The 13,294-nt window shown below is 37.2% G+C and overlaps 1 protein-coding gene across 1 annotated transcript in view; it reads left to right on the forward strand.

The window, feature by feature from the left end:
* The first annotated feature begins 289 nt into the window (after positions 1 to 289).
* LOC101159862 (ankyrin repeat and fibronectin type-III domain-containing protein 1) overlaps positions 290 to 13,294 on the forward strand; it is a 148,537-nt gene continuing 135,532 nt past the window's right edge. Inside the window, exons 1-3 of the mRNA XM_023949109.1 lie at positions 290 to 521; positions 615 to 798; positions 4,104 to 4,198. Of these exons, the coding sequence (XP_023804877.1) occupies positions 4,182 to 4,198 (17 nt within the window). The 5' untranslated portion in view covers positions 290 to 521; positions 615 to 798; positions 4,104 to 4,181. The remainder of the gene's footprint in view (positions 522 to 614; positions 799 to 4,103; positions 4,199 to 13,294) is intronic.

Consider the following 13,294-nt stretch of genomic DNA (forward strand, 5'->3'; position numbering starts at 1 on the left):
AACAATTTCAGTAAGTTGGGTCATGAAAAAGCAAGGGGAAGTCCACAATCCATTAAGGTCTAATTAATATAATCCTCTATTTTTGAAATCATCCATCACAGTGACTTTGACAAGTGCAAGTTTGACAAAAACAATAGATGACTATATTTTTGGTTACAATGAATGGAATTCTTTTTAGGAAAATTATAGTCTTCTACACCTTGGAAAAATATCTTTGGAGACATGTTTTTTTCATTTATGGGCCTCAACTTTCTTTTGTTTAAGCCCAGTGATTTACCTTCAGGTCTGAAGGGGGCGGAGCCAAGCATCTCCACGCGGACGCGGGCACGAGAGCAGAGAGAGTCTGGGCGGGGCGAGTGAGCTCAGCGCCGGCCGTTGTCCTCCTGTTCCATGTGACGCGCAGCTCCAGCACCACACAGGGAAATGCCAACACAAACTTCTCACTTTGCTTGATGCGTCAAAAGCTGCACACCAAGTTTACTTTACAATTCTGCGTGGGAGGAAAACTTACAAACAAAAAGGTAAGATGACGATTTCATCCTGTGTTTTTAGTCTCTTTAAGACGTGTCTCCATGTCCTAATTGGCTTTTTTTCGTTGTCTCCAATTGGCCAAGTTGTTCTAAACGACAGAATCTGTGTTCACCGCACTCAAACTTCTGCTGGCTGCATTGTTTCCAAAGGCCAGAGTCGGTGCGTTCCCGCTGTTGTCATGACAATGCTCGGGAAACCCAGTGAGAGGCACGTTGAGACACAAAAGACTCCAGCTGCAGTCTTCAACTCTGCTCCCAAACTTTAAAGGTGAAGTTCTCCAACTTTTTGCAGAGAAAAGGACAACACAAACCGTGCGTAAAAACGTATGTAGTGTCTCTGTAATGAAGGATACGCCAAAAGTGCTGTACTAAGGTGTGTCCTGTGTTTATATGAGGCAAATTGTGACCCTGCTACTCAGGAAAGGGATGCTTTTAGTCGGCACACATGTGGAAATGACTGGCTTCCCCAATAGTGGAGTATGAGCAACACAATAGTCTAAGGGGAAAAGGAAAACGACGTGAGTGTGAACAAGTGTGGGCAACAGTTAGATGAGAGGAGGGGGAGAAAAGTAAGGCAGCTTGTGAGAACATGTGTTTAGATAGCAGGAAGATGGGGTCAGGGTGACTTTTCAGGGTCAGCTGAGAAGCAAGGGGAGGAAAGTCGGAGCTGTTTATGTCATTACTATGTGTGTGACCGCAAAGCAGACACACCGAGACACAACTAATCAGGAGCTGCAAGCCTGAATGAAGTTAATAACAAGCAAACTAAGCTCTTGTCAGTTGTGACTCATCATGATATATGTTTACAGTGTTGTGCAAGGGAAGTTTTCACAACTCGAGGTGGTAAAACATGACACGATTACGGACCAGTTCCATACTTGTCCTGCTGTGCAATGCCAGCAAAACATCCAGACATGATTTTGCTCTGGTGTCAGTTGTACAACAATAAAAACAAAAACAAAAAAACCCTGAATTTATAGGTGTTTGGAAAACTTACAGGACAGCATGTTCAGAGAGAATACATCTCCGTAAATGCACTTTATGATTAGCTTTAATGAGATACAAAATTGCTTCAGCTCATATTTATGCAGAGTGAAATCTATTAGCAAAGATTATTTAAAGTTCCTGAGATCTGTGGTTGCCCACCACCTTTACTTGTGTGTTTGGGCACGCAGCCACATCGCTCCAGCTTCTACCCCCAGGGCCTGGAAGCTCAACGACAAAGACACAAAATAATAATAATAAAAAAAAAACCATGCACGCACTCACTCATTCACTTGCTTTTGCACACGGAGCAACACGAACAAGCCTACATCAAAGATACATCTGTTTCGTATGCATGTTTGATAGGTCTGGCAAGCACTGGCTGGCCGGCACTCCATGTTAAAGCTTGTATGCATGACTTGGAGAAGGGCAGGTGTGGATAAATGCAGATGCATAATATATGAGGGGAAATGTTGCTCCTGCTTTTGAAAGGTTTCTTTAAATCACAGTTAAAAACCCTCTGAGGCTTGAGAGAATTGCACAAAGCAGGAGGAAAAAGTCTGTTTCTGTGGTATTGATGATCCAGTAATGAAACGTAACTATTGCTGACACATGAAGACTTCCTTCTGAATCGAGTGAGAAAATCAAATCAAAGCTTGGATGCTACAAGTAACAAAGCCTTCCATTGTTGTGCTGTTCATTTTGTTGCAAGTAATGGAGGGCCAAAACAGTTGACTTTTTTACTATATTCAGACAAAAATCAAGGTCAAATTGGACAAATGTGCAGTCTAAGGTATACATTAATCCATAATGTTGCTCAAATAATGTCTAAGTCTAAATTATCTCAAATAAAAAGTAATTTTGAACCTCCTGACTACCAGAGTAAAAGAATTATTCCCACCAAAAACTAAAATTACCAGAGCCCCACCACTTCACATTTGGTAAAAAACTAAACAAAAAAACAAATACAAAAAAACAAATGTCCTCTATAGATACAAAATCAATTGGTATCTTGATCTTGTAAAGCAACGCTGCACTTTCTGTCAGTACTGGCTGTCTTTTCTTTGCCAGAGCTTTTCTGTCAGGTTGTCTACTTATCCAAGCTGACTTTGTGCCGTGATATATGTGCATCCCTGATTTAATTGAAGTTCACCTGCCAAGACATTCACCTCTCAGAGTTGAGGCAGTGGAGACAGTTGAAGCCAATTGTGCATTTTCCTTCTCTCCAGATGTTTTGCTTAATTACAATGTTGGTTTGGGGGCATGAGAGGTGTAAGCACCTGTGCAAAGTTTAAACCAGGTGCTGCTGTTCTGCATAATTACCTCACATTATCATGAATGATATTAATTAGATTCAGGGTTTGTCTTCCTCAGTGAGGAGAAGGTTGGTGCAAAGTGTGTGCCAGAGATAAACTGAATATGTCTTTAGCAAATAATATTATTTTTAAATAAATGCTAGTCTTTTTCTTTTCAACCTAGTATTGATATAAGTTTTTGTATGCAATTTTTCCCCTAAAAAACTATAACTTTAGTTGGACTTTTTCATTTTAGCTGGTTTGATGTTTGCTAACTTAAGATAGTTAAAGATACAAAGAACGAACAATCAAAATATCAAGTTAAGGTAAAAAAGTAAATATAGAATAAAAAAAATTGGATTTAGCATTTCTTAGATAGTGACAGGATTCTTGGGGTGCACAATAATGCTGGATTTTGACCTGAAAAATGGAAGAAACCCCAGATCATGATACTGCCTCTGCAGTCTCCAAGAAAGGCCAGCATGATGGCTGCAGGATAGGTATCACTGCCAAAATATAGAATTATTTCCGAATTGCAAGTTCTTGTTCGATTTACTACTCTACAAAATTTAATCATCCAGTCATACACAAAAAAATACAAAAACAATTTTGTCTGGCTATAAAATACCATATTGTATTATATATTTAAATTGATCAAAGCTGAAACTTTATTAGTTAATCTGACAACAAATAAATGTTGTTAGAAAAATTAATAGAAATTTGTTAAAACAAAATTCAATGTTAAATGTTCATGAATTAATAACGCATTTTCTTAATAAAAATCATGTCAAAAGTCTCACAAAGAGTAGTATTAACAGCACTTTTAACTGACCTTTAAACTGACCAAATTGTATAAATGTAAAAAAAATCCTCTCAACTATTCATCACTTCTTCCCTTTCTTTGTATGTTGAGGTGGAGGGGTGGAATATGAACCGTGAGCACACTTAAAACTCAACAACAGAGCAGCCAGACTTTGCTCTGCCTTCGTCATAAATCACACAGCGTGAGGACAACTTTGAAACTCAACACCTCCAGATCTGAGAGGGCTCTAGAGGCCCTCCAAAGACAGACAGGGACTGACAGTTACAGAGGACAGACCAAAAGGCTGCTGCTTCAAGGATGGAGTGTCTTGCGTGTTCTTAGATTCATCAGGGAAAGTGGCAATTTTCAAATAAGTGCTCATTTTGAAAATTGTAAGGCACTACACACGTGCCTTTTTATAAATTTCCTCTCTTTAATTAGCATTTACTATGAGGTGTATGGAGGGGGTAACACATCTATTTGAATTTCCAGGTGAAGAAAAAAGAGGACATCCTACAAAGAGAACCACCAGCCAACCCTGGAGAGCAGCTGAAGCCTGGAGCTGCTGCAATGGAGCGACTCGTGGAGTAAGTGAAGCCTTTTGATTTGCCTGATTTAACAGCAGTTTTACATAGTTTCATGACATTCCTTTTTGTTTTTTACTAAATCAACTTCCTGCCTCTATTTTGGAGCTTCCTGGAGCTGTTGCCCACACATGAGATGCAGGCACGGCAGAGGTATTCATGTGCACAGACGTTTTCTACTATCCAAACCATTGTTTGGTGGTCCCGCTGTGATCTGAGGTCAAGGTACACAAGATGAGGAGAAGTCTGGACAGATGTTTATTGTTTCACCCAACTTTTGGCTTCTGAGAGCACCAGGTTGACAAAGGGCTAAAAGTTGTGCAACCCTGCAAGTTTGAGCAGGTGGAAACCTGGTTTACTATTTTCTGGATTTATTTAAAGACCCACTGCAATCATCTTTTGATCTATTATAAAAGTGTTCCTAGTGGTCTTTTAATTATAACTATACTGTTTTGCGCCAAAACATAGTTTCTGCAGAGCGGCAGTAGTTTCTTAGAAATTCACCTCTGAGTTGTGGGCAGGACTGTTGGTGTGGAGTAAGCCCTCCCCTACACCCCGTCATCCATCTGTTTACTCTTTGTTTTTCTGCAAGTGGATGCATCTGAATGAATTGTTGCGTCTATGTCACAAGCTTTTTCCAATGTCAATTTTTCTCTTGCTCCTGATTCACAATGATTTGAACAAAGAAATACTTAGAAATTCAATTTTATGCTTAATTTTCTTTATAGATATCCTCCACCATCAAAAAAATGACGCAAAAAAAATGTTAAAAAAACCCAAAAAACAATTTTTTTTTATCAAAGTGGGTCTTTAAAAAAAGTTATCTCAAATGTAGTTCTATTATATAGAGATATGAACTATTTAGACTTAATATAAACTAAATCAAAATGGTTATTGAAATACTTTTAGTTATTAATTTAGCGGCTGGGTAGCTCGGTTGGTAAGGTGGGAAGCTACCATGCAGGAAACCAGGGTTCGATTCCCGGAGGGGAATGAGCAATGGTACTGGGGGCAATTACCATATCAATGGCGAGCAGTTAACATCACCCAGTGAGGGTCCTTAGGCAAGACCCTTAACGCTACTGCCTCCCGAGCGCGGTTTCGGCTGCAGCTCACCGCTCCCCAAGGGGATGGGTCAAATGCGGAGAAAGAATTTCCCTTCGTGGGATAAAATACAGTGTATAAAAAAAAATAAATTAAAAAAAAAAAATAATTGAACTGGTAGAAAAACTGGCACAAATGTCAATAACCTAGAGGGCCAAACAAGAAAAAAACTAACCTTTACAAAACCTAAAAAAACTTTGAATAAAGCTAAAAAGTGGTAGGTTTACAATCAAAATTTCAAAAAAAAAAAAAAAGAGTTCTTTTAAATCTTTTTTGGAGCATTTATTTACGGCAAAGTCGCTGATTGAAGAGTAGAGTATTGATCTGGTTTGGAATCTAACTCCTCTAGTGCTGAGGTCATGGCTCACAGCCTGCATTGCCCCCTTGGGTCTGCGGAAGAGTTACTGCCTCATGCTGGAGTCTAATTTATGACTTACAGCAGAATATAGGATGAGATTGACAGGGGGAGTGTGGTTGTATTCTGTACTCGTCTTTTATTGTGCAACAAGGGTTGAGCAGAAAGGGTGGCTGCCCTCATGCTCAGAGATGGGGAGAGGAGCTGAGCTGTCTTGGTGAATCTTGAAGTAGAGTTGCTGCCTCTCTGCATTTTAAGTAGCTATCTGAAGTTGAAAAATCTTACTTATGGGAGTTTTTTTTTTTTTTTACATAAATAACACTCAGAAAAAAAGGCTTTGAGACAAATCCAGAACTCACAGAAGTGTTCACATTCAGAAAAGTCTAGTGAAGAGTTAGATGAAATCATACAATTAAGTACAATTGTGGACTGCAGTTGGCAGCATACATTTATGGAGGTTGAACGTGTTTATCTAAAGAGTTTGAAAATCAGAACACAAAGGGGCTGCCTCTGTTTTAAAAGGGATATCAGATTTTTGGGGGATTATTAGTGGATTTTATATATCTACCTCACCAAATCTACTGTTCTATTTGTGAGTGAACTTTACTTCTCTCTCGAACACTGTCTGAACTGCTCTATCTTTCCATCTTTGTCTAAAATGGCATTGATTCTTTCAACACACAGCAGCTTCCTCTGCAACAGTATCCCTTCCCCTCTTTGTCAGAGCCGTGCAGCTGGGCTGATAAGGGAGTTGTATCTTCTCAGCTCCGTTTGCATGCCCTCTCCCCCTCTTCTCAGCACATTCTCTGCAGATAGTTGATACAAACTTGTGTTCCTGGTTCTGTGCCCCTATACCATGAATAATCCAGCTTCTCTGTGTTTTTTGCTTTTGATTGTGCCTGAGCATCTAATCTTGTGAGTGTGAATCACTCTCTTTGGTATTTATTGTTTAAATACCTCAGCTGAGTAAATGAAGGAAACTCTTACCTGTGACGGATCCTACACTGGGGATAGGCGCCTACACGCTCAACTGTCAAGTGAAGCTATTCGTTTAAAGTGGATCGTTGCAGACCCCCCCTGTCTCCCAAATGGGCGAAATGCGTCACTGATTGTTGAATCATTATTTCTGGCTCCCGTTTTATTAAAAATAGCCATTTTTTTAATGATTAGGTTGTGTCATTGAGCTGCTGGTGCTGCGATGTGCCAAACTAATGTGGCAAAGACAGGTTCTCGACTTGCACAACTTCACTCCCTTCTCCATCCTATGACTCACTTGTGACTCATTCTAACTGGTGAAAAAAGCCTTAATAAATGTCCTGTACCCCCATGCATGTGCAAACACAAACACCTGTGCTTGTGCTTGTCTTACCCTCAGCCATATACATTTGAGTTTTTGAGTATTTGTGTGTAAACAGTAAATTTCATTCCATGTCATTTTTTTATTTACTTGTAATAGTTGTGTCCTGAAGGCACACTTTTCCACTTTCATGTGGTTTCACACATTCTTGATTGTAATTGACTCAACTGCTTAGTCAAAATAGGATTTATTTGACATTTGATCCATTCCATTTCCTGTTAACACAATCTGGATTGATGATTGATGAAAACGGCTTGTTCTTTCCATCATTTCTGTTTTCCTCCTTTCATCACATTCCAGCTTGTTAGGTTTTAGGGAGTTAGTTTAAAACAGAAAACCAGTCCAGGAGTCAAAAAAATAAAAATCTTCAAGTCAGAGATTTAGTTAATTTAACTCTGAAAATTCATCCTTTATCAAAAGATGTTTCATCCTGTTTAGGTCTCATCATAACTGGTTAACTGTAGTCTGCTCATGACAGTGGCCGTACAGTCAAAAACCTGTCACCCTCACCTCTGTGGATTGTTTACCCTGCAGCCAAATCTGCATGTTTTTGGCCTGTAAGAGGAAGGAGGAAAACACCCACGCAGCTGTTTGGAGAACACGCAAACAGGAAGCACCAAACTGACATTTATATTGAGAACCTACTCAACGGGAACAACTGTTTCCAACACTTGTATTGAGCTTGTCAGCCAATAGGGGGCGGCATAGCCACTTCTATGAAACGTAAAGGGGAATTCAGAGTATTTCAAAAATGTAATATATTCGTGGGAAATGTATGTTAACTTGAATAAAAATACATTTTTTATTCATCAATCTTTTTTGTAATCAACAATAATGACCTTTGTAATAAAAACCTTCTTTAGTTGAAACATTTTTATCATAATTTCTTTTCTTTTAATTTACATTTTTAATTTGATTTTTACTCTTAGTGTTAATTTGATTTTAAATATAAAAAAGTTACACATGTCTCCTAAAACACCTTCAGCGAAAGAGACAATCAAACTTTGGTTTCTTTAAATAAAATGGTTTTCTGTTAAATTATAGAAAAGCAGCATTGTTAACTATCCAGAGGAATTCATTAATTTTTTCTTTACTTTTAACAGTTTGGTCCCCTATAATAGTTGGAGTAGTACTGTCTTTGCTGACACTGTGTCAAGATTTTGTCCTCTGTTACCAACTAAAACTACATTTTTTCAATTTAAAATGATCAAAGTTTGTTTCTGATGTCTAGCAAAAGCTATTGTCCTAATTTACCTTCCCTGGAAGGAAGCTATATAGCTGTAGATTTGGATCATTCTCTTTGATGGCTCTTATTTTGAAATGACAAGTGTGTTTTTTTGACAACAACTGAGAGTTCTAAGAGTCGCTCAATGTGACGTTGACTTTGACATTGATTGCGCTGCCACTTTTAAATCCTTTTGAAGGCTCATTACTTTCTCTCTTTAGCAAACAGCTCTGTTTATATGAAGCAAATGACCAGAGTGAACACACCACACCACATCTTAAGAAGGGTAATGGTAAGAAACTGAGGTCCAGGACGTCCAGGGAGTCAGAGTTTCCTTAGAAAAGGAAACTCAAAAGACAATTTGAACAGCATCACAAACATTATTGTCTGTTTTTTCCTATACATGGATAGTTGTGACTTTTTTTTTATTACTATAGCACTTGCTCGCATTGGTATGCTGGGTGAATGCTATTTTTCACAGATGGAAGTTAATTATAACTCTCTTTATTGACTCATTTGCAGCAACAGTTTGGGAGAAGAGGATTGATTTTTATTTTAGAGATGATTCATGGCTCTTACTGTGGTTTTTTATTTTTTATTTTTTTTTATACACAGCAAAACACAACACTTGACTCACCTCACTCCCCTCTTGTGGATCACTCACTCTGGAATAATAATGGCCTGTCATTGAGAGCTGCTTCACTGTCAGTGATGTGGTGTCGACGAGAATAATTTAAATTTTATTATCAGGGAACAGGATTAAGATTTCTCAGGGCGAACTGTGTTTTTTTCATTATCAGATGTGTTTTTGTTGTGTTTGATGTATCTTACCACTGCATGTTTTTGGTGTTTATGCCGTGCTCATCTGGAGCAGGAATCTGCTGCATCCACACATGAACAGACAGGGTTTTCGACAGCTTTTTGGTGTTTGTGTTGTATTCTGTTTAGTTCTCAAATGTGAACAGCATCTCCTGTGTGCTGTATTTGGTCTTTTCATCTTCGCATGAGTTTATACCATCAGACGGTATGTGTCGCTCAACCAAGAGATGCTGCTTGTGTTTTCATGTTGCAACACCCATTAGAGAAGCACTTCCAGCGCATTATACACTCCACTTTGACATAAACAAATTGATACAGCAGCTGCTGTGTAATCACCTTGTGGATAATGACAACAACAAGGAACAACAGTCCAAATTAACTGTGCCGTAATGAATCACGGATGTTTAAGCTGGACGTCGGACACGAGCACCAACAGATGCTGGGGTGATCGTCCATCAAAACAGAGGAAGTGTTTGAGAGTTTAACCCCTGCTTTAGAAAACAGCAGCACTGAGCTGATGTAGTCGAGGTGAAATAGGGACAGAAATGTATTGGGAAGAGAGGCGTTGTTGTTTTTACTTGCATTTCACTTTGCATTCATTTTAGCAGCATTGTGCTGGCTCCCAGTTTACCTTAGATAAAATGTTACCTCTTGCTTTTGGAGCTTTAGCTTTAGCTTTTTGATTACATCCCTGAGCTTCTATTTTATGACCCAGCACGTTCTCCCAGATCTTCAGCTTCTTCAGTTTTTTATTTGTTGTCCTTCTAAAACCAGAGAGGATTGAGCACTGATTGATTCTGCCGCTGTCTTCACTCTATGAACTTGGCTAAAATGCAGCTAAGGAACTTGTTATCTTTTGGGAAGTGGTAGTTTTTTTTAGATGGATTTGTGTTTCTATTTAATTTCATTTTTTAAGATGTCTTTGTCCTATTTTTGATTATGGTTACCGCTAATGATATTTTCACTTTGAATGGCACTATTTGTTGTGCATACAACAGACTGGAATCGATAAAGCAATGCATTTTTTCACTTTAAGAACAACATATCATCAATAGACTTTTAATAAAGAAAGTAAACACTATTCATTTTAAGGAATAACCTGCAGGGAATGAGCTCTTGCTCTTGTTTGTCAAAAGTCCCATAAAATACTCATAAATTAATGTTGATCAATAGTGTCATGAATCTATTGACACTTTCCTTTCAAGTATGTATTACTTGTACTCAAAAGCTTTTCTAAGCATCAACCTTATGTTAAATTTTTATAAAATTAGTTCTGAATTCTTGTGAAGGAAGGCTTTATCTGCTCCTTGATTAGAAATTCGCTGATTAGATCAATAATGTCCTAAAGATTTACGACTCTTTACCGGAACAAATATTTAATCCTATTTTAAGACTTGACAACAGATTTAACTCCAGAGAATTTTAAATTCATTGTTACTGTTTTAGAATATCAATGCATAGAACATTAATTCTTTACTTAAAAACAAGCTGTGCCTCAAATGCTGGCTGTAACTTTGATCAGGTTTCTTTATCATCGAAAGGATGGAATTTAACTACATGTTTAAACAGTTTTTCTGTTACTTTTAAAATACTCTAATTATTCCTAATTTATTCATAGTTTGTATATTTGAAGACACTGAAGGAACTCTCCAAAACTGCTAGATACTCTGTCTGTGACTTTGACTTTCTGTTGTCTTTCATAGTTGAAACGCCTTAAAAAAACAGACATTTTTTAAAAGGATTATCTGGTTTTATATATTTCACTTATGATGAGACTAAATCAGAAGCATTGATGGGAAAAAACAGAATGAGAAGCAAAGGAAATCCTTTTCAGTGAAGTTAAAAGGTTTTGGTGTCCTGTCTTTTTCAGCAGAGGAACTATTTATTTTTTTGTTTTTTAAAACTACTTTGCTTTGTTGTTTGGGTTAAGTGCGAGCTTTGAATATTTTAGGTCTCTGTTTCCTCCCTCCTTTGTAGTCACGGTCAGTGTGTTTGTCAAACTCTCATAAGTCTTTTCTTTCTGTAGAATGGTTACGCCACACAAAGCATGCAAACACTTTTACTTATTGTGCCCTAAGGAGCAACTACTGTTATACAGTTAGCAATTATTGTTATATTTCTTGATTTATGATTCTATTTTTAAATTGTCTGCAGCTTGTTCTTTTTATGAAGCTCCCTGCTGCTCCTCCTCTTCTGAGTTTTCACAAGAGTTTGAAATTTATGTTTTGAAAATATATTAATGAAAACAATGTTCAGTTTAGGTGCTTAAAATATATTCATGTAGTTCAATCAAATTTTACATTTAAAGAATTTATCATATTTTACAATAATTTTTGCTTTTAACAAAGATTTGAACAAAGTTGCCTGTTCATTTCAGTATAATATGATGCACACAGTATATGCTGCTGTGCATTTTTTCCTCTTATACAACTTTTCCTTTTTTGATGTGTTGACGGGACTCCATCAGTGAAATGTCAACCTGTCTGTTTCTTGGGAAATCAGTGTAGGGGTATGTGGCTGACAGTGTGATATCTATAGCCTACCGTAATGGCACAGCAGGCTGCTTATGTGAGCGTTATGCTCTCTAATCAATAAGATTAATCAATACATGCTCACACGGAAACCTTTCACCATCTGGCTTTTCAAATAAATCAGTGTTGAGATTCTGTATTGCAGCAAATTAATCTTTAGATGCTTTCTATTTTATTTTGGATTATACAGTCTTCATAAATAAATGTATGATGTGATAGGTGAAAGTGTTTGCATGCTGTTAGTGTCAAAGTCTTGATGTTCCGTGAGATCGGAGATGCCTGCTGTCACAGCTGTCAGGTCCAGTCAGATCCTTCCTGCTCACTACTCTAATTTGCTCCATCAGAAGCTTGCGTGCATAAACTACACCTAAACGCCTCAGTAAATCCCCTCCACAAGAATTGATTAGCCATCTGATCAAGGGGGATTATGTGGGAAACCACTACTGGGAACAGGTAGCCCCTAAGAGAAGAGGTGGGAAGACTGGTAAATGATTCTTTCTTTCATCTGCTTCCACGTATCTTCCACTTACTAAGCTGTTTTAAACTATGCATACCTTATTGGCAGCATTGCTTTAAAAAAGACACAGCAAAGAATTGTGGGATTGAAATATTGTAGGTGACTCGTTGTTTAACCTAATAAGGTTTTCTTTTACTTTGTAAAGTTCCTCCTGTAGTATTAGAGATTTGCTTCCTGTCTATGCAGTATCAGCAAGAATACCTCATTAATAAGGGATCATGGGAAAAGAAGTAAGGAAGACAGCAGAGGAAGAAGCTGGGGGAAAGGAATTAAGTTTAAAGCTGTCAAAGACTTTGGCAAACTCCACAGTGACAATATTGATTTAGCTTCAGTGCGTAAGTCCTGTGAATGATTGTTTCACTGATCCCAGCGGGAAATTGGTGGCAGAATTAAAACAAGCTCTCTGAAACTGATTTTAATTTGATTGGAAAAGAAAAAGAATAAAAAAAAAAAGAAGCAGGAAGTGACTCTTCATTTGTATTGTTACATAAGTGGTACTCATAAGAAACACAATAAAGACATCAGGTTTTAAACTTTTTCCCATTCAGCTGGTTAAATTTTGAACGTTAGGGGAACCGCTTTAGTTACTACCTCAAAGTGCTTCTTTCTTAATGATATAACCTAAAATGTATAATCAGAACTCGTGTAAGTTTTACATATGGGCAAAATAAACTTTAGGAAAGAAAGACAAACTAACCATATTTACCTGTGTATAAAAGTAGAGAATGAGGTTAAGATTGCTTAATTGATTTAATACAATTTTTCAAGGTTATTTTTCAGTTCAGTTTAATTAAATCAACGTCAAAATTAATTTATTTTACAATTTGCATCCTAAAATCATATTTTTGTGGTGATGAAAAATAGATTTTATAATAATATTAATTTATCTTAAAGAAATATGGATTTTGATGCAAAATTCGTATATTGACAAAACTATATTTTAAAACCAAGTCCTAAGACATACAGCAACATTATGGCAGGTTAAATCTTTATATTTAGACAGACAGTTTTTATTTAAATCTATATCAGGATTTTATTTGTGTTTAGTAAACACAGTTCTCCCAATAGAATAAGTTTTGTTTAAATGAAATCATCCTCAACATAAAAGGTTTGCTTTGTCATGTATTCATCAGCTTAAAACTTTGTTTAAAGTTAAACAAATGTTATTATATAGCTATTTTTACTTTAATA

This window comes from Oryzias latipes, chromosome 19 (assembly GCF_002234675.1).
Source record: "Oryzias latipes chromosome 19, ASM223467v1".
NCBI classification, from domain to species: domain Eukaryota; kingdom Metazoa; phylum Chordata; class Actinopteri; order Beloniformes; family Adrianichthyidae; genus Oryzias; species Oryzias latipes.